This window comes from Hemiscyllium ocellatum, chromosome 17 (assembly GCF_020745735.1).
Source record: "Hemiscyllium ocellatum isolate sHemOce1 chromosome 17, sHemOce1.pat.X.cur, whole genome shotgun sequence".
Taxonomy (NCBI): Eukaryota; Metazoa; Chordata; class Chondrichthyes; order Orectolobiformes; family Hemiscylliidae; genus Hemiscyllium; species Hemiscyllium ocellatum.
In genome coordinates this window covers 52,283,274-52,304,641 of record NC_083417.1, presented here as the reverse complement: position 1 = coordinate 52,304,641, position 21,368 = coordinate 52,283,274, and the positions used below count along the sequence as shown (strand labels likewise).

Sequence of the window (21,368 nt, the reverse complement as noted above, 5' to 3'; positions counted from 1 at the left end):
ATTGCCGACATGGAGGAGTTGGACCGAAGGATCTGTTTCCAGGCTGTACATCTCTGTGACTCTCTGGTCATGATAAACTTACATTTGTGTAATGTCAAATTTCTCTATGATGATAATGCCCTTTAAAATACTAAAATACTTTTTAATATTTAGTGATGTATTAATGTCTACCTTTTATTCCATATATGTGTTCTAATGTTGATCTTCTCTCTATAACATCAAAGCTGAAAGATAATTAATGCATTTTACTGCCTGTTTTGCTGTGTGTGAGAATTTTTCTGTGTGATTGATGACTTAGCCTGTGTGTTAACATCACTTTTACTGGATGCCAGAGATTCTCCAAAGTACCAACACTGGTAAAGATGAAATCTAATATGAATTACCAGGTCTTTTTTGAGGATTGAGGAAAATGGCATCACTTAACTGTTGAATGCAAAATTAGGGCAAATGTTGTGCAATATTTTTGTAAAGTCAATATATTATTGTATGCAACTAGGCAAATAGTATTTTTGTACATCAATTGATTTTGTTTTGTTAGAACAGCATAAAAGCATACATGGCTTTAATTATGATGATAGATATACCCCATTTACATGTTTTATTAATCCAATATCAAATAATACAATATTTCTAGATTTGTAAATGGTTCTTCTTCCTTTTGTCATTTTTGGATTAAATTTCTGATTATGAATTTTGTCATCCTTTATTTAAATTCATCTAATGTTTCTGTCTTGAAGGAGAAATTGATTTGCTGGTTGGCAGAATTAATGACCTTATTGAATATCGTATAGATCGGATCCTGCAGGATATAAGTACCACATCACTTTGTGCATTTCCTGAGGGAACACCATGGCCATGTGAGGAGTTTTTAAAACGCACACAGGTATAGCCGACTGTTGTGTGTACAGGATCTTCTTAAACAGAGCCCATTGGTGGGACTGGATCAGTATGCAGGACCCCACTTAACCTTTTATCTGTTTTCTTGTTAGGATCTGTTTGAATATACTTCTGACCTAGGAGAGCTGGATTTCAGTTTTCAGTTTAATGGTTACTGTTATTCTGTTCCTCAGTACTGACATCGAGAAGTTCACAAATTATCAAAAAAAAAACTGATTGGATTGCTTTCAGAAATTAAGTTAATTGCAGGACTCTCTCTTGTCTATCACTATTCCTTTCAAAAGGGTTGGGCAAGGGTTTTGTAGTTTTCAAATCATTGTAGACATTGGCATAAAGTAACAGAATTTTTCTCATGCACCTTGTGATGCTGTACTAAGGCCCTGAATTTCTTGTATTTCATTTGATTTTGGGGTTGAATCACTCAAACAATGAATTGTTTCTTTCTGCCTTCCCAAGCTAATTTTCTCTGTGCTTTTCTAAGATTACATCTTGTCTTCTGCTGACCCATCTTCCTTCTCCAACCAAAACATTATAAAAAACACATTAAGCATTTATTGGGACTGTTAATGGAAGCATACAGTTCATAAAATTGTTGCATAGCAAGAGCTACTGCTAAATCATTTACAATATATGGAAAATTTCATATACTCCTCAGAGTTGGGATTTGGTGGTTATAAAGACAAAGAAACTTGTCAAAAATGTGCATTGTTCCTTTAACACTAGAAGTCATCCCAAAGTGTGGAATCAAACAAAACTGGTTACTCAACTAAAGAAGGAGATATTAGGAGAAGCAACCAAAAGTATTGTCAAGCACGTCAGGAGAAGAAACAAGTCTAAAAGGAGGGATTCCACCAGTGGGTATAGGTCTATGGTTCCCAAACTTTACATAATGTGTACTCCCATTCTGCTGCCCATGTACCATTATCAGATTAAAGGTTGAATATTTTAAACTATTTAATGTCTAAGCATTGCACAAAACATACAACTTACAAGATAAATAGATAAATTGTACAATGCCTTTAAAATATGACTGAATCAACAGGATGGCTGAGGTTATTTATACAGTTTCCTGATGAAGGGCTTATGCTCGAAACGTCGAATTCTCTATTCCTGAGATGCTGCCTGGCCTGCTGTGCTTTGACCAGCAACACATTTGCAGCTGTGATCTCCAGCATCTGCAGACCTCATTTTTTACTCGAAGTTATTTATACAACCACAGGTTCAAATATCAGATGATGGTTTGAGTTGCAAGTTCTTTTTTACAAAGCTCTGATGATACTTCAGGTAGAATCTTCCCAGCCCTGAACCTTGGGAACCATGGCGAGCAAATTGAGAGAATTGTGTGCGACATCCAGCAAAGAGCTTTTAGACGGCAAGACCAATCTGTCCCATTTTCTAACCGTGTTGAATGGTGTGAAGATACTGTAGCTTTAAGAGGTGTGTTTTGTACTGATTTCCTTTCAAGAGAGATTGGGGGACAGGCACCAAGCAGTTTGAGAAGATAAACAACTTGTGAGGCCTTAGAAGCAGCTTGAGAGGGTGTGGTCAAGCTCTTACAGATCCAGGATTTCTAGTTAGCTTCCTGCAGTTGTTGCTGGGGTCTCAGCAGAGTTGGAAGACAGACAATCTTTCCTGGCTACTACACACTCTCTCTCTCTGCAGAGCTGCTGCATGTATCTCTTTCTTGCTAATAGAATTGCAAATGAGATAATCTGTTTTTCTGAATTTGCCTTTTTGCCAAGGGTACTTTTGTGGAATGTTATTATATTGGAAAAGTTACTATTTAGTAGTAAAATAACCTATTATTCTGTTAAGTTTTCCAATAGGGGTAAGTTATTCCAAGTTCCTCTTTCTCATGGTGTATTTCCATTATAATATTTGAATAAATTGTGTTTTGCTTAACATCGAGTAGCTTGACCAATTGAATTGTAGCTGGAACACAGCACCTCGCATTTACCTTTGAAATATGAAAACGTTAGGGTCTAGGCTACTTTCTTAATATATTTTATGGGGTTTTGGTCTGTCTGTCAGAGATTCTCGCTCATGAGCAGTTAGAAGTGAATTTGCATGCATTAACATCTCATTATTACCCAATCTCATCTCATTAACTTGCAGTTTTCCATGTCCTCATCTGCCAGATAGAAACTAGATAGTGACAATGACTTGCATGTGGGGAAATGTGGTTACCTGGCACATCGCTGCTTGCTCCTCCTGACCTGAATCTTCGATATCAGGCACTACCATATCTGGCACACTCCACGGACCAACAACCACACATGGCACCCCCCCCACCCCATCCACAGATATTGACATCTGATATGGATGAATCTCACCATGGACATCTCCAATTCACAGTATGGTTCTGCATTTCAATGCTACATTTTGGAAGAAACCAGTTCCTTTCATTGTAATCCTGTTGCCAGGACACTTTGTATGCAAGATAACAAATCCGAAACACATTGCATGTGCTTCAATCAAACAGCCATGTCTCAAAGTTCTAAGAGGAGGAGCTTTGGAGGTTGATGGGAAAATTCTACTTGACCTCTAAATTAGACCTTAATAGGCCATTAGGTAGCCATAATTGGCTTCTTGCTGCTTGACTGTGGGTGGCCTTCCCACTGCTCTATGTTCCCCTCCCCATTCCATTTGTGTTAATGGCCTGGAAACTGGCATGTTAACTTCCGAAACTAAATTCTGCATCCACCTGTCTCTGTGCTCACTCCTTTCGACTCCTTAAAACCCAGCCCTTAAACATTATTTAGAGGCTGAGCGCATTAATGTAAGGAATATTCCAAAGTACTTGTGACCTGCTTCCCCCAGCAATTTCTGATCAGCACTGACCTTGGTGATATTTTTAATTGCAAATCTTCCCCTTAATTTTAAACAGCCTCAATACACCAAGTGGATGCTAAACATGTCAAAGATTTAAACCCAATCATATGCTGCTAGAAAACATTGAAAATCATTTATTGAACTGCTGACAGTCCTGGTATAATGGGAGAAAGTGAGGACTGCAGATGCTGTAAATCAGAGTCAAAAAATGTAGTGCTGGAAAAGCACAGCCAGTCAGGCAGCAGCCAATGAGCAGGAGAGTCGATGTTTCGAGCATAAGCTCTTCATCAGGAATGGGAGCCTGCAATGCGTAAATTAATATATCGCAACAACCACAAGATGGTAGGAAACAAGGGTGTACATGTTAGAGAACACAAATGTCAGGGATGCACGAGAGGATTTGTAATTGTACAACTTCCTCCACAAACCTTCTCATTCCCCAAGCTGTCTTAAATTCCCTTGATTGTCAACTCATCATAATTTGAGATTATGTATGTTCATCTGTGAATAGCGCTGACGGAAGAGAGGATATACAAGAGGCCCAGTGTAGTTGGAATGGAGCGTTCAGGAAAAATTAGTATAATCAACTAAATATCATGCAACACTGGAATTGTGTTGATTCATTGTTGTGATAATTAGTCTGTGTTGCCTTTCTTTTGTTTCACTATATATTTGTTAACATGATACATGCAAATGTATTTTGAAAAAAAATTGGGAAAACTTGATGTTTAACTATCACCTATTTTTAAATAGGATATGTGCATCAAAGGAGTCCAATCACTGCAAAGTAAGAGCATGCTGGCAGAAGTAGCAACCAATGATCTCATTAACATGCTGCTCGATGTGGATTCAGATGATGAAAATGATGATATAGAAGGTATAACAGGGCTGGAATGAGCCTCATACTTGTTGCTTTAATGAGGATTAATGTTCCTCTGTTGTTGAGATACAAATCCAAAAGTGATTAAATATATTGAGACGTCAATACTTTCCCCTTCTCACTACTGATGGATGTAAAACAGGGACTGATGGAATATCACAACAAGATTTTGAGCACAGCTAATACAATGCATCATTGAGTAATATGTTAGCTTTGGGACCTGAACAGATGTAAAATATTTCTGAATTTCTCAATGGTTACTTATGTAGAATTTTATTGATTTATTTGAGCTTAAAATGATATCACTTGTTTCACTTTTCATCTTTGTGGGAACCTACAACTATGCAAGCAATTATATTAGCGTAACATTAAGAAAAAGCATAATAATAAAGGAAGTCTTCATTATATAATTCAATACTTAAAAATAAATTGAATGTTTGGAAAGATGACAATTTTATAATATCCTGTTTCAAAGGGTCATGGGCATCATAATCATACTTTAAGGTTGTAAAAGATAAATCAGAGTACTTGATGGAAAATGAGGAGCAATAGAGGTCCAAATACATTTTGGGTTCCATAGATCATTAAAATATGATGGATAGTTACAAAAACAAACAAAAGTGCTGCTAATGGAATGCTGGCCTTAATATCAAAAGACTTAGAATATGTGATGATAGAAATTATGCTGCAGCTATACAAAGACACTTGGAGAAACACTCAGGTCTGGTTGGACATTTAAATGTTTAGGAAGGAGGTGCTTGAAAGGATGCAACATAGCTTTGTTAGAATATACAGGTTTGGCACAACATCGTGGGCCAAAGGGCCTGTTCCTGTGCTGTACTGTTCTATATTCTGTGTTCCACAACAGCAGGGAGGTACTGCTGAGGCTGTATAAGACTCTGTCTAAGATTAGAGTGGTGGTGGTAGTAAAGCACAGCAGGTCAGGAAGCATCCGAGGAGCAGGAAAATTGACATTTCGGGCAAAAGCCCTTCATCAGGAATCACCATCTGCCTGACCTGCTGTGCTCTTCCAGCGCCACTATAATCTTGACTCTAATCCCCTGTATCTGCGTACCCTCTTTCGCTGAAGTCAGTATTTGGAATTATGTGAGCAGTTTTGCAGCCCGTATCTAAGTATGGATTTCTGAGAGTCCAGAGGAGGTTTACAAGAATCATCCTGAGAATGAAAAGCTTGTTATATGAGGACTGGTTGAAGACTCTGGGTCTGTATTCAATGGGGTTCAGAAAGATGAGGTGGGGGATCTGATTGAAACTTATAGAGTACAGAAAGGTAGGAGTGGACATGAAAAGGAAATCTCCATTAGTGTGAGAGAGTAGGACTCGAGGGCACAGCCTCAGAGTGAAAGGGTGACCCTTTAGAACTGAGATGAAGGGATATTTCTTCAGCCAGAGGCTGGTGAATCTGTGGAACTCTTTGTTGCAGAGGGTTCTGGAGGCCAAGTCACTCAGTGTATTTAAGATCGGGGTAGATAGATTCTTCATTGGTAAAGGGATCAAGAGTTACAGTGAGAAGGCAGGAGAATAAGGTTGAGGAGTATGTCAGCCATGATCGAACAATGGAACTTGATGGGCTGAATGGCCTAATTCTGCTCCAATATCTTTTGGTCTTAAACTTAAATTAGAGATTTTGGCTACAAAGTTACTTTGGAGTAAAGTAAATTAAGGAGAGATTCAACATGGTGTGCATAATCATGACAAGTTTAGATAAAGCAGAGACTGAAAAGCTAGTTGTATTAGTTGATGATAAAGGACTGGGGTCAAAGATTTAATGTTTCAACCAAGAATTGCCAGGATGAACTTTGTTATGTAATGGATGGTAATGACCTGCTGCCGAGGAAGGTGGCGTCAAAAGGAAATTGGATGGAGTTTGAGGGAAATAAACTTGCTAGGCTACAGAGGTAGAGCAGGGAAATGGGACTGACAGGATTTCGGTGCCGGCATGGATGTGATGGGCTGAATGGCCCCACTTTATGCCACTTCAGTTGAAGTACAACTGTGGGCAGCGCGCCTGAGGAGGATAGTGCGGTTTGGATTAGCTCAAATGAGACCTGGACTCGAAGAGTTAAATAACAAAGGATAGAAACAAAGATGTTATTCATTTTTCAAGATGGAAGGGAATCATATGGTGCATAGTAACACACCAAGTCTGTTGTTTCTACAGCAATCAAAGGTTAGGGTTTGTAGCTTAAATTGGAGTCAAGCTCTTCAGGAGTGAAATCAGGACATTTGTTCACTTTAGAACTAAGATTGATAGGATATGTGTAACCAAAACTATTAAGGGATATGGGGCAAAGGCAGGTGCAGTGAGTTACAGATCAATCATGCATGTGTTGGTGTTGGATAAGGGTTGAGGCTAGATGCTGTGATTCAGTCTAAGAAATTTGATTGCAACAAGAATTGGGAGTTGTATGGCTGAATTTCAAGGTTATGAGCTATTTGCATGGAGGCATTCACAAGATTTTATTTTTCATGACAGAAAATAATGAGACAAAAGCACCTTTCCAGTCCTCAATGGGCATTTCTCCAGATGCTCATTCAACCTCAACATTAAAGAGATCAAAAGATCCCAAATTTCTGAAGCTAGAGGCAAAGGAGTTGCTCAATCACTTCAGCCGTCGAAATGTGGACGCACTTGTTAAGGTCATACGCAACACCCTTGAAACACTAAGAAAACGCATGCATAGTTCTCACAAGATTCGTTATGAGGGTAAGATTCCGAGTTTCATCAATTTTGCTTGCTGATGTCTGAGGGTATCTTCTGCTCAATTTAAGGCCTAAAATTAAATACTTTAATATGAATGGTTTGATCACTTAAATACTCTTTTATTCAAATATTAGAGCATTGAAGCTTGAATTAGTAAATTGAAAAGCCTAACATTAAAGGCAGTGTTTGCAGGACTATGGAAGAAACAGTTTTGAAAGTGGTTGGATGAATTCAAACGGTTAAATGACAATGGATAGAAACAAAGATATTATTCATTTTTCAAGACATTAAGGGAATCATATGCTGTATAGAAACACACTATGTCTGTTGTTACTACAGCAGTATTAGCTCTGAACACTGATAAAATTTAATTTGACTGGTTTGAGTCCACCCTTAAAGAAAATATTGGAGCCCCTCACGGTGGCTGCATACTATAACATGGGAGAAGTGTGAAAGATTTTCTGAGTTCTTTTTCAATTTGTCTCTTTCCAGAAATGCACTTCTCAACAAAAACTGTCTGGCCTAATAGAAGTATGATAGGCTGAGATTTCCCACGTTGGACTTAGATGCTGCCACATCCACCAAAGCTTGGAGGGAGTTATCTCACATGACTATGGAATGGCTTGGTGGCTCCATGGTTAGCACCGCTGCCTGACAGTGCTCGGGACCCGGGTTTCATCCCAGCCTCGGTGACTGTCTGTGTGGAGTTTGTACGTTCTCCCCATGCCTGCATGGGTTTCCTCTGGGTGCTCCGGTTTCCTTCCGCAATCCAAAGATGTGCATGTCAAGTGAATTAGCCATTATAAATTGCCAAGTGTTCAGGAATGTGTAGGTTAGGTGCATTAGTCAGAGACTAATGTAGAGTATTAGGGAATGGGTCTGGGTGGGATTCTCTGCGGAGGGTCGATGTGGACTTGTTGAGCCGAAGGACATGTTTCCACACAGTAGGGATTCCATGATTCTATGAATTATGTGCTTCTCACCTTATTATCTATGCAAACAAGATGTTTCACAAAAAACTTGGTGAATCACAGATCGTGAGCAAGCTGGAAGTTCTCGTCCCTAGTGGCACTTTCTGGTTAATAGGTTCTGGTGCCATATTTCGAGGCCCAGCTGGACAAGGCTTCCCCTGTTGCAAGGAGCTTTCACTCAGCCAGTGGTGGTTGCCTTCTGCACTGCAGAATTCCTTCTAAGAAGCAGAAAGTCGCCGATCAATTCATTGACACTATGTTACAACCATTACTGGATGGAATCAGGGACAGAACCGAGGACCTCTCCCTAAGGAATGGTACCAGGAGGCCATCCTATCAAACTTGGCTTGAAATAGCAGTGGCACTCATGAGTACACCCAGCGCTACAGTCCTGCAGGAAAATGAATGATATTCTGTGCTCTGCAAAAGTAAGTAGCATGATCTTGACTCTGTGAGCTCACACACAGACAAGCATCACTCAGTCTAATTCTGCCACTCTACAGGCATGTCACGTGTAGCTTGACTATCACTTGCAAGCCTGAGTATCACATCCTCGATGTGCCCTCAATGGCTCACTCCCTCCTTTTGCTGACAAACTACTAACCCTCCTGAGCACTGTGTGTACTGTTCATTTAATGGTGATGGCTCACCTCCTCATATGCTCAAAGTGCTGCTGTACACATTGTTGTTGTATTCAATCCTTCCCTTTAACTTATTACAGGAAAGGTTGCCCAGAACCAAGTGGAGAGAGCCAAGAAGGCGAGAGAAGTGCTGACATAAAGATCCTGACACCCTGGGAATCCTGGACTGTTCCTGTGCAAGGGGAAGACAGGATTATCCTAAGAGTAATAGTACCAGCTGCTGTTTGCAGATGTGCACAAAAGCAATTGGTTGTACATAAGCTATTGTATTTCATCACCAGGTAATTCTTTCTCTTTTCTTCTGCAAACACTAGCAGTGACCAGGAGCAAACCCAATGACGGAGGTCACAACCTAAGCCTTCTAGCAGCACCAGCACCGCCTCTACAGATGATGCCTTTGAAACTTCAGAGGATGCACTAGCAAGGTGTTCACTTACACCATCCGCCAGCAGAGAGTCACCTCAAGACACGTTAGGTAGAGTAGACTTTGTGGCACAATCTGGTGAGCACATCACTGATCTGTTTCTGCAGCAGATGGAGGACAAAACGCCCAATGTCTCTGATTTTCAGAGGATGGCTGGAGACCAGCTACCTTCTTCAGCATAACTTCTGCAACGGGCTGTCAACTTGGCCTAAAGTGACCTGTTCAACCTGCCGAGAGAGGTCAGGGTACACTGAGCAGAAGCCCTTAGTGGGCAAGAGTGAAAAATGGAGGAGTCTGACCATGTTCTAATGATTGCGATGGCTTTGGCTTATGAGCTATTGGCTGCCTCACTGAAGAGGATGTTGTCCCACTGGCACTCCATCACACTAGCCATGTGTACTCAGCATCAATGACAAGGGGAAAGGAGAACAAGATACCTTTTCCTCAGTGCAGATGTCCCAGCTTATCATGGAGACATAGTGGTACTCGTAGGCACACACAGAGGGTTGGAGAGTGGGCACACTCTCTTCTTCTTCTTCTCAGAACACTTCAGAGATCTCCTGCCATTGCACCACTCCTCCGTCAGTTATCCTATTGCATCCAGTAGTCGAGGAGGGTAAGCCTGCAGTCGTACAGAAAACTCTCAGAAGGCTGGTGCCTAATAGGCATTGGGCCCCATGAGGATACCTATCAGAATGTTCAAAATCACCAAGTCAGCAGGGTCCCTTCATCTGAGTTGGAAATGACTTGCTTTCACCTAGACATAAAGGGCGGGAGAGGAATTAAAATCAAACTTTTAAGGACACGTTGATACCGTAGGTATTTGATCACTGTGTGGAATCTGTCTAGCTCAGTTGATTGGATTGTTGGCTCACAGAGCAGTGTGATGCCAGCATCGTGAGTTCAGTTCCCGTCACTGGTTTGACGTTACCATGAAGGACTCTCCTTCTCAACCTGAGGTCTGGTGGCCCTCAGGTTAAATCATCACCAGTTCCTTCTCTCTAATGACAGCAGCCCCTATGGTCTTGTAAGACATTGGTGACACAACAACAACTCAATCACTGTATAGAACAAGCACGTTTGTTAATGTACGTTTACTTGATCTATACTATTATACCAATTGGATCTGAGAAAGTTCACAGAAATGAAATACATGGCAAACCTTTCACCATTTCACCATTTGCAGCTTTTCAATTGCCATACCTTGGCACCTCTCTCATAATCAATAAAGTGGCTGACGAGAAATTGCCTAATCTGTCAGGGGACCTCACACAGATCAGTTAGGGATTGATGTCAAGGCACTATAGATGTCAAAGAGACTCATGACAATGATAAGGTGTGGGTGTGGAAACAAGGCCTGCAATGTCCAATTGATGGTCACTGCACACACATCTTATGGGAGTTGATGGGGACTCTGTCAGGTATCTACAAATTTAATGAAGTAATTGTCTGTTCCATATTTGGGTTTTCAAAGCTGTACCGGAATATTTAAGTATGTGAAATTGGCAATGGCCATATCACATGTAACTATCTTTTAATTGTGGAGCTGAATAGAGGGAAAGCTCAAAACTTCATTGTCCATAGTACTGGAAGTGTCAGTGAGGATGTTCAGGCATTGCAAAGACAAGTAAAGACTCATTGTATTCTTCAGAATTGCAGTGATAGTGGGGTGGACGGAGATTTTGGGGGTGTATGGAATGTGAGGTGGAGGGAGGTGTCAGGTACATCAAATGCAGTCTCAGGATGTGGGACAACCCATTAATATTCACTATGGAGTGGACTTTCTAATGTGACTCATGTATTTGAAGTAAGGATTCATGCATGTGAGCAGTGTTGAAAGTCCTCAATGTATCACAGTTGCTTTAGTAAGATATGGTATGCACATTAGCTTTCACAGAAGTGAGGAGATCAGAATTATCATTGAAAGGAGAAGTCAACATTTTATTGCACAGATAAATAAAATAGAAAAACAACTCAATCCTTGTGGATACTGTAGACTGAAGGTTGACATCCAACTGTGCAAATGAAATAATAAGAACTCAAAACATCTCAACCTAGCTTACTCTACATTTGTCAGTGCCATCTCTGGGTTGTCTTCACTTTGAGATTTCGGAGAAGATTTGTAGCTCAAGTTGTGGATCAGGTTGTTGGTTTGCTCGCTGAGCTGGTAGATTTGTTCTCAGATGTTTCGTCACCATGCTAGGTAACATCCTCAGTGAGCCTCTAATGCTATTTATGTGTCTTGGTTTGTTGTGGTGGGTGATATCACTTTCGGTTCTGTTTCTGAGAGGTTGGTAAATGGGGTCAAAGACGACATGGTTGTTAATGGAGTTCCAGTTTGAATGCCAGGCATCTAGGAATTCCTACATGTGTCTTAGCTTGGATTGTCCCAGGATGGATGCATCGTTCCCATTGAACTGGCATCCCTCTTCATCTGTGTGTATGGATACTAATGCTGGTTGGTCATGTCTTTTGGTGGCTAATTGGTGCTCAGGTATCCTGGTGGTTAGTTTCCTGCCAGTTTGTCCAATGTAATGTTTGTTGCAGTCCTTGCAGAGTATTTTGTATATTACATTTGTTCTGCTGGCTGCATGTACAGAGTCCTTTAAATTCTTCAGTAGTTGTTTTCATGTGGTAGGAGGTTGGTGGGCTACCATGATGCCTACAAAGTTCACCAAAGAGGAAGAGAACAATAACCGACTTTCCTTCTTGAACATCATGGTGGTACAAAAAGCCAGCGGAGAGCTGCAGACTAGCGTCTCCAGGAAAGCCACACACACTGACCAGATACTCAACTACAGGAGCAACCATCCCAACACCCACAAACGGAGCTGCTTTAGGACACTATTCAAAGGAGTCACAACATACTGTGGCACCCTAGGTACAGAGGATATCAATTACCTGAATATCAATTATCCTAATATCGGATAATCTGAAGAAGATCTCGAGGAAACATTACATCAAAGGCGTGTTTCCAACACTGGTCGCACAGTGTTGTTTACAGTGATTAAAAGTGAGCCCAGTTTACTGAAATGCAGCCGAGAACAATCTTGGACATTGATGGGAGCTCCACATGACTGACCACCTGCTCTCTCTCTCTCTCTCTCTCTCTCTCTCTCTCTCTCTCTCTCTCATCCCACACTTTCCCTGGAGTTCTACACAGGGGTGTACTCTTAGACCACCCACCCACCTTCCCCAGATAATCTCTCCTGTACCGGGCAATGGAAGAACCTGTGTAAAAGGTTTTGTGTGTGGGTGCGTGTACGTGTGTGTGTGTGTGTGCGCGCGCACATGTGCTTGTGTGTGTGCATGTATGTGCATGTGTGCGTCTGTGTGCACACGCACACTATTTGGAGACTCACCCCTCCAAAAGGCAGCAGCAGCCTTGTTGGTGGTGTCCAGTCCAGCTGCCCTGGAGATGGGGGGCGGGGGCGGATGGGAGGGTGCACGGGTGGCGGGCGGGGAGCGGTGTTGGATGGTATTGGGGGGGGTTGTGGGCAGTGGTGGAGGGAACGGGGGCGCGTGGTGAATGGGTTTAAGAGTTTGGGTGAGCACGGAGGTGGGGGTGGGCAGTCGGGGGCAGTGTTGGACAGGGTTGGGAGCAGGGCAGTGGGACTGTGTTGGATGGGGGTGGTGTTGGACGGGGCTGGGGTAGGGATGGGGCTCACGCGTGGTGTGCTGTGCATTTCCTGATGGGGAGCAGACTTCACAGAAAACTCCAAGCCCCAGAGGAAAGGCATTGATGTGATTAACCGAATACTCGATAATCCAAACGAAATAGAGCCCGCCCATCTCGTTCAGATAATCGATGTTCCTCTGTAGTAGGTTTGTGGGCTACCATGACACCGTGGGGCCAGAGTAGTTTGTGGTCATCTCTGAAATATCTTTGTATGGTAGATGACTGGAGTCTCTGGGTGTGTTGTGTCTTCCTGTTTAGGCCTGTTGGGCAGGAATTGGCGGACTGCTCTTATCAGTTACCCGTTGTTCCTGAATATGTTTATAGGTGTTTCTCCTTGGCTTCTTGTAGTTATAGGGTGCCGCAGTATGTTGTGACTCCTTTGAATAGTGTCCTAAAGCAGCTCCGTTTGTGGGTGTTGGATGATTGCTCCTATAGTTGAGTATCTGGTCAGTGTGTGTGGCTTTCCTGGAGACACTAGTCTGCAGCTCTCCACTGGCTTTTTGTCCCACCATGATGTTCAAGAAGGAAAGTCGGTTATTGTTCTCTTCCTCTTTGGTGAACTTTATACCGGTCAGGATGTTGTTTGTGTTTGTGGGTTTCTTTTAGCTTGTTGCATTTCGTGGTGATAAAAGGTGCCATTCATGTAGAGGACCCAAAGCTTAGGCTGGATTGTGGAAAGGTCTATAGATCCTAGACATCCAAATCTCTCCCTGCCACCGAGTTTGCATACAACTTATTGCCGATAATGATCGCGGCTCATTCCCCAGATTTATTTTTGAGTTGCCCCTGTCAGATTGACTGTCAAGTCCAGGACTGATTTTGTTTGACTCTCAGGACCAATTGTGGTCCAGTTCCCAGACTGAAACATTGATGATAGCCAAACTTGAACTGGACAAATCTGTTCGACTGACCATAGACAATCATTTGGATTAGAAATGGGCCAACTCCTGGACTGACTATGGCTGTATCCCCTCAATGGACAAGAGCCCATTCTCACCCTGTTAATCGTGCACTCAACCCACCCACCACCCCCCCCCCCCCCCCTTCACCCCCTCATTCATGCATTGCCATTGCTCTTCATGCATGTGCACTGCATTTGCTGTGTTCACTGCAGGTACAGTCCTTCACCACAGATGTTGACATAATTTGGAGTTGCTGGTGTTGGACTGGGGTGCACAGAGTTAAAAATACACAACCATGGTTCCAACATCAAGTTGATGTAACTTGAATTATATGTTGAAAAAAAATGGATTGTTTGTTAATTCTCTCATCTTTGAGAATGACCATGTTGCTTTCAAATGTAAATCCCAGAATTTCTTTAAAGTTACATTCTCAAGTGAACTTTAACAATTGGTGCCATGTCAGCCCAGACATTGAAGGTGTGAGGTGCCCTGTGTGAGACTGTCTGTGCCCCAACGTTCAGACTGATTCTAATCTAAAAAAAGGATTTACAGAATCTTACATGGATTCATGCAGTTTTTGAGCTAAATAATATGTCATTCTAAAAGTACAAATTCACCCCACAAACCTATATGTGTCTGTGTGTGTATGCGCGTGAGTGTGAATGTAAAGGGGTCTATGTCTGTGAGAGGGTGCGTGTGTACATGTGAGTATGGGAGTATATGTGTGAGTGTATGAGAGAGAGTTTGTAGGTATGAGAGAGGGTCTGCATGAGTGTATGGGTCTGTAGAAATATGTGTGTGTTTGCACAGTGCAGTGGGGTCACCTGTAGAGTGACATGAACCCAAGGTCCCAGTTGAGGCCATCCCCATGGGTACTGAACTTGGCTATCAGCCTCTGCTTGGCCACTTTGCATTGTTGCCTGTCCTGAAGTCCACACAGATTTTTAATGATGTTGACATAGCACTTCAGTTGCATGTATATTCCCTTTCCCATTGGCTTCTCTAGTCTCTCCACTAACATGATACCCAATGAAGGTTTTCTAATTAAGGTTTACACTTTTTTTTGCTAACTGTTAAAAAAATGATGTGAGGTATTCAGGATTTTATTCTGACAGAATATTTTTATTCACATTTGTGCTATTGGATCTTATCTTCCTTATGTGTGTAAGTTCACACAGGATCTAAGAAGCAGAATTCTGTGAACATGATAACTAAAATGATGTTGGTTTAGCAATATAAAGTTACCACTTTATTTGGAGACAATTAATTTCAACAATATTTACCCAAATAATTGGAAGTTATTTGTGTGAGTATTGTAAGAGTGTTGGTGATTAATAGATGAAAAAAAACCCACAAGGGATTTGTTGATGGGGAAAAATATTCAGTTGTATAAGAGCATTTCTGGATATAAAAAAAATTGTAAGAGTTTGCAATTCTAATCTAGCCTGTTGATCAGAACCACATTTACTTTGATGAGGATGGACTATTATAAATCATTAAATATTGAATGGAATTGCCATTGGAGAGTGAGTTGGAAAATATAGGATTTTGGCTCAATATTAGGGAAGTTGTTGTGGTTCTGTTCACCAAGCTGGGAATTTGTGTTACAATGCCGCAACTCAAAGGACTAGCCACACTACCATACACCAAGAGCATTTCTGAACTGGCAGCCAGACTATTGTGACCACTAGGACTCATAGCAGCACATAAACCAACAGCCACTCTCAAACAACAACTCACCAGGACGAAGGACCCGATACCCAGCATGAGCAAAACCAATGTAGTGTACAAAATCCCATGCAAGGACTGCACAAAATACTACATAGGACAAACAGGAATACAGCTAACGATCCCCATCCATGAACACCAACTAGCCACGAAATGACACGACCAGCTATCCTTAGTGGCCACACACTCAGACGACAAGCAACAAGAGTTTGACTGGGACAACACTACTATTATAGGACAAGCCAAACACAGAACAGCCAGGGAATTCCTAGAGGCACATCATTCATCCACAGATTCAATCAATAAGCACATTGACCTGGACCTAATATACGGCCACTGCAGCGGACAGCTGGAACTGACAACCGGAAGCGGCAGATACAAATCACTATAAATGCTGAAGGAAACATCACAGAAGCGCTTCCCAAGAGGCTCCCAAGCCACTGAGGATGTTACCTAGAAAGGGGACAAAACGTCTGCAACACAAATTCCCAGCTCGGCAAACAGAACTACAACAACGAGCACCCGAGCTACAAATCTTCTCACAAAGTTTGAATATTAGGGAAGTATTAGAGGAAGACAAATGCCTAATTTCACATTTATGGCTGGCTTGCTGACACCATCCTGACTAGGCCAAATATTCTGGTGACTGGGAGCAGAATGGCTACTCACTTGCAACTGGTGAATGACTAAAAGAGATAATTCACCAATTAATTAAAGCTGTTGATCAAAGATTGACTGACTGAATTTTCCAGTCAGCTTACTGATCCCCATAGCACTGGTAGCCATAGCGACTGCTTGGAGAGCCAGTGTTTCATATACCTTTCAGCTACCTAGCCACAGTCACTGTGTGGGGGGGGGGGGGGGGGGGGGGGGGGTTTACTCCTCCACAGTATTACTGCAAAAGCTGTGGTCATGTTTTTCTCTAAAAGGTTTTCAAGTGCTGAGAGGGACCTCAAGATGTAGGGCCTCCAAGTGACCTTCCCAGCTTTGAAAATCCATCTGCCAAATTAATTTGGTGCTTGTACTGCATCTGCTAACTACTAATTGTCAATCCAGGCAAAATTAATGGGAGCTGGCCACTCCCAACAAGTAGTGGAGTCAGGATCCCTGTTTGACTTCAATGTTGAAGCCCCACCCAAAATGCAAAGACCTATCCTTAATTTCTGCTGAGTATGACTCCAAAAAGGAAGTTTTCTGGAAAAGACTATTAGAGCGAAACAGTCTATATTTTTGTTATACATTTTAACCTATCTCAATTTCTGTTATGTTGATAGAAACAGTAGACCATTTTACACTTAGTAACTGGGCAACTCTCTATTTATTCCAAAGCAGTAAATTTATTTTGGGTGGCATTAGGAAGGAAAAGAATTGACCATTTTGCTAATTTAATCAACATTTGCACGAATGTTATGACTGTAGGGTAGTGAGCCTTGATTATCAGTGCATTTCTCCCATCACAGTCATAACAATGATATGTTGATGAAGGGCTTGTGCCCGAAATGTCGATTCTCCTGCTCCTCAGATGCGATCTGATCTGCCGTGCTTTTCTAGCACCACACTTTTGACTCTGATCTCCAGCATCTGCAGTCCTCACTGTCCCCATGGATATTCTTCTGAATTATCATTTGTTTTAGACATTTTAATTTCTTTACCTTTTTAATCTATTAACCTCTTAGAGGAACATAACTTCAATCTTTTGAATGTGGAGGACTTTAAAGTGCTTCAGTTACATTTATCTCATTTTCTGCTCATAAATTTTTATTCTGAAAGTTAAAATAGTTATATACCAGAAGAAATAAACCATAAGTTATATTACCATAACATATTTTAAAAGAAAGTCACTTTTTCTGCTGAGTTAATTATTAAAATCATGCTTGTGTTCTGCCATAAAGGAAAACACGTTCCACCACATTCATAAAAAGCAGCTTATGATTATTTGATTGTATAAGATATATTCAAAATGCTAATGTGTGAGGCCTTAAAAATTGTAATGATTGGGATAATAATGTGGGCCTTAAATATTAGCAGCAGTGGAAATGTAGTGAACATTTTATCTGATTTTTTGGACTCTGTTTCCCTGTATTGCTCTGATTATTACAAAAAATAAACTCGAGCAAATCTAGGGTTACAATCATAGCAAATATGTGGGATTCTTTTTTGACAGATTCTCTCATCTTAGATCCTGATTCAGATTATCGGAAACAAGACTTCAGTTCAGTTCTCCATGTTGACATTTGCCTTGCCATACCGGATATTGTGCTCCGTCCTACACTGGAAGAAATCCAGTATATTTTGAATAGAGTGTGTGACAGTATTATCAATGTTTCTAAAGGACTATCCATGTGGAGCAAGAGGAGGATGACAACAGTATGTATTGTGGACATTTTAACTCTTGGCTAATCTGTGGTGAGGTTGGATTTATTTTTAAATTGTGGAATTTTTTCAAGCTATTTGTAATCAAATATTTATTCATACGTTTTAGAGAAGAATGTTGGAACGTATTTGAAGTGCTGAAGTGAAAATTTATATGAATTGAAATTTGTGGAGATTTGCTGGTGTAAATGCCAGTATACATGAACTACTCACCTAATTATAAATTGAGCTAATTAGTAGCCTCAAATAAGCCTCAACTTTTAATGTGTAATAAGGGTGAAATATAGGTCAGGATGCGCCATGAAACCTACCTAAAGAAATACACTGATAAAAATGAATGGACTGCATCAGCTGGCAATTATTTAGACGGATTGAAATAAACATATCATTTTATTAACAGAAAAAGTCGAATGACCAGAAAATAGCTGAATTACAAAGAAATAATACACAGGATGACTCCTCCATTGATAAATATGAAGGAAACCTTGCAGGTAATTACTAATGGAAGCAGATAAATATATGGTGTCAGAACACAAAAACTGCAGCAAATCACTTGCTGGCTGAAGGCATCGAGTTGGGAAATCTCTCCTTCTTAGGTTCCTCACAATATATATCAATTCAAGTCCAGCTCCAACTTGTATATGACACCATGATTTCACTTTGGAAGTGGATTCTAAAGAACCATAGGTAGAAATTCCTAATTTTTGTCAAAAAAAAATCAGACTTTAAATTTTCACCGAGAGCAAGACACTGAATTTTCCTTCCCATTGGGTGGACAGAAACACATTGTAAAATTCTGAATAAATTAAGCCGAGTTTTTCTATATTTAAAATGAGTGGATAGAAGGCATGGAGAGCTTGTGCCTGGTTTTCCAACATCCACCCATCAGACTCATACATACGGAACATGATGAGAACCAACCTCAAAATTTGATCTTATTGTAAAGTCACAGTATCACCTGGAATCTGAAGCCAGATTTGTAAGTAAGAAAAATAATTGGATTGTAAACTGATTGTGACTTCATCCCTTTTCCCCTCTTTCTAACTGCTAGAGCTTCTCAGCATGAAAATGATGTGAGTGAAAAACAGAATGATTGTTTAAATAAACGCATAAACTTCATTGCATTGATCAAATAAACAATTTGCCTCCTCTGATTGGTTTGGCTGTGCTTGCGTTGTTCTGCCTCTGTTCAAACTTATTTGACCTAGCAACAGCCTGCTTGGTGTTTGGAGTTGTGCCCTTTAAAACCCCCAATGTCTCCTCCATGCGCTCTCATATTGGCCATGTCTCCCATGTATCCTCCTCAACTGCTGATCCAGTATTCACTGTGGCCAGAGGTGAAGAGGCACATCCTAGCAATGAAAATCTTTCAGATGGATTTGAAAACGTACACACCCAGCAAACCAATACAGTTGTGACTTAAGAACATGATCCATAGTGAAAAAAACGCAGACCTGTAAAACAAACCCCTTAAATGGCCACTAGTTGTATAAACAAACAAGCATCTATTTATTAATGAAATGAAATACAGATAACCCTTCAATAAAGGTGAAGTCACCATAGTCTCTCAGAATCATATGGCTGCTTTCTCATTCCTCAGAGGTGACTTGCGGTGAGTTTAACCTGAGGATCACCATGTCTGAAGTGAGGTTGAGGAGACAATGCCTTCATTGTAACCCCAGCCAGGAATTGACCCATACTGTTGGCATCATTCTGCACCCCAAGCAAATTGACAGCCAACTGGGCTAACCAACCCCCATCCTTTAATTCTTTCATCCTTTAATCATTCCATACAAACTGTGTACACAACCTTTGGCTGAGATGTATGATTTTACAGCCAAGTATTCATAATGGGCTTAATTGCAAAAGCAAACTCTTACAACTTTAGAGAATGGAACCTATTGAATCTGACAAGAGGCCAGATTTTTTGAAGTTAGGCCAGATGACCTATCAATCAATTTAGTGCAGGAGAAGGTGGCTTTTATTTTCTCTAAGTGAAAGCTGCAGACCATTTAATTTACAAATCTAAAACATGTCAGACATATAGGTTAATTCAGCTCAGTCATTAGAATTCCCCTTACAGTTTTCTTTGATTTTAAATGCATAATGGCATCATTCCAAATGTGAAAAGTACTCTAATGTACAATGTTAGTCAATACAATGGTCAACTTAGTTCTGCATGACAGAGCCATATGATCACTCACTGCAATAACAACACATCTAGTTTATGATACTTGATGTTGTCATGTTTTAACACTAACTTGTCAGAATGTTCCTCACTACTCAGCAGGCTGTCTCCAAGGATCCCAAGCTTTGAAACAAGGCAGGCTTTCCAAAGCCTTTCAAATCCTCTCCCCATCCTCGACCTGTTGAAAATACAGGTAAACAGAGGTCACCTATTTTTGTGAGTGCTAACCCTGATGTCAAAGGATGCACAAGTAGGATTATGACTGATTCCTAACCTGAACCTCATCCTGCCTGTGATAAGATTATATTACCCAGTTTTATACAATAAATTTAAACTTCTGAGAAAAATGAAGTTTCGATGATCCCTGTCCTTTCCCCAACTCTGGGGAAACATGAAAATTCCAGATTATTTTAGCTCAGTGCTGGAGCGAGATATCGCTGTGTGTACATAGCAATAGTGATTGCACCTCAAAGTAAATTGTTTTAGATGTTTGTTTGTATTTCATGAGTGACATAAGAGACTATAATGCTCATTGATGAAAAGATACAAATAAAATGTAATGTCTTTCCTCATTTGCAGATGATACTGTGCCAGATTTGATTTTGGCCTACACTCAACCTAACAATTACTACAAGATAATTTCTGAAAACAAGGACATAATTAAGCTAGTTTCTCTCATTTCATCATCTGTCAATTCATTTAAAAAGGTAAAGCAATTGCTGTGAGTGATGATCATTTGTGTAAGTGCCATTGTATCTAATTGTGCTAGTTGCAACATTGCTTATATTGAATGGGAAAACCATCTGATAGGATTATAGGAGAGGGCCATGGTATGAATATTTATAGTCATAGAGATGTACAGCATGGAAACAGATCGTTCAGTCCAATTCATCCATACTGACCAGATGTCCTAACTTAATTTAGTCCTATCCACCAGCATGTGGCCCATATTCCTCTAAACCTTTCCTATTCATGTACCCATCCAGATGCCTCTTAAATGTTGTAATTGTACCAGCCTCTACCACTTCCTCTGGCAGGCCATTCCATACACACACCACCCTTTGTGTGAAAAAGTTGCGCCTGAGGTCCCTTTTAAATCTCTCCCCTCTCACCATAAACCTATGCCCT

At 40.8% G+C, this 21,368-nt stretch overlaps 1 protein-coding gene across 1 annotated transcript in view; it reads left to right on the top strand.

Annotated features, from left to right (window-relative positions):
• LOC132824077 (dynein axonemal heavy chain 5-like) overlaps positions 1–21,368 on the top strand; it is a 285,827-nt gene that overhangs the window by 62,611 nt on the left and 201,848 nt on the right. Inside the window, 6 exon segments of the mRNA XM_060838346.1 lie at positions 738–883; positions 4,483–4,606; positions 7,107–7,337; positions 17,859–18,046; positions 18,453–18,543; positions 20,784–20,947. Coding sequence (XP_060694329.1) covers positions 738–883; positions 4,483–4,606; positions 7,107–7,337; positions 17,859–18,046; positions 18,453–18,543; positions 20,784–20,947 — 944 coding nt within the window.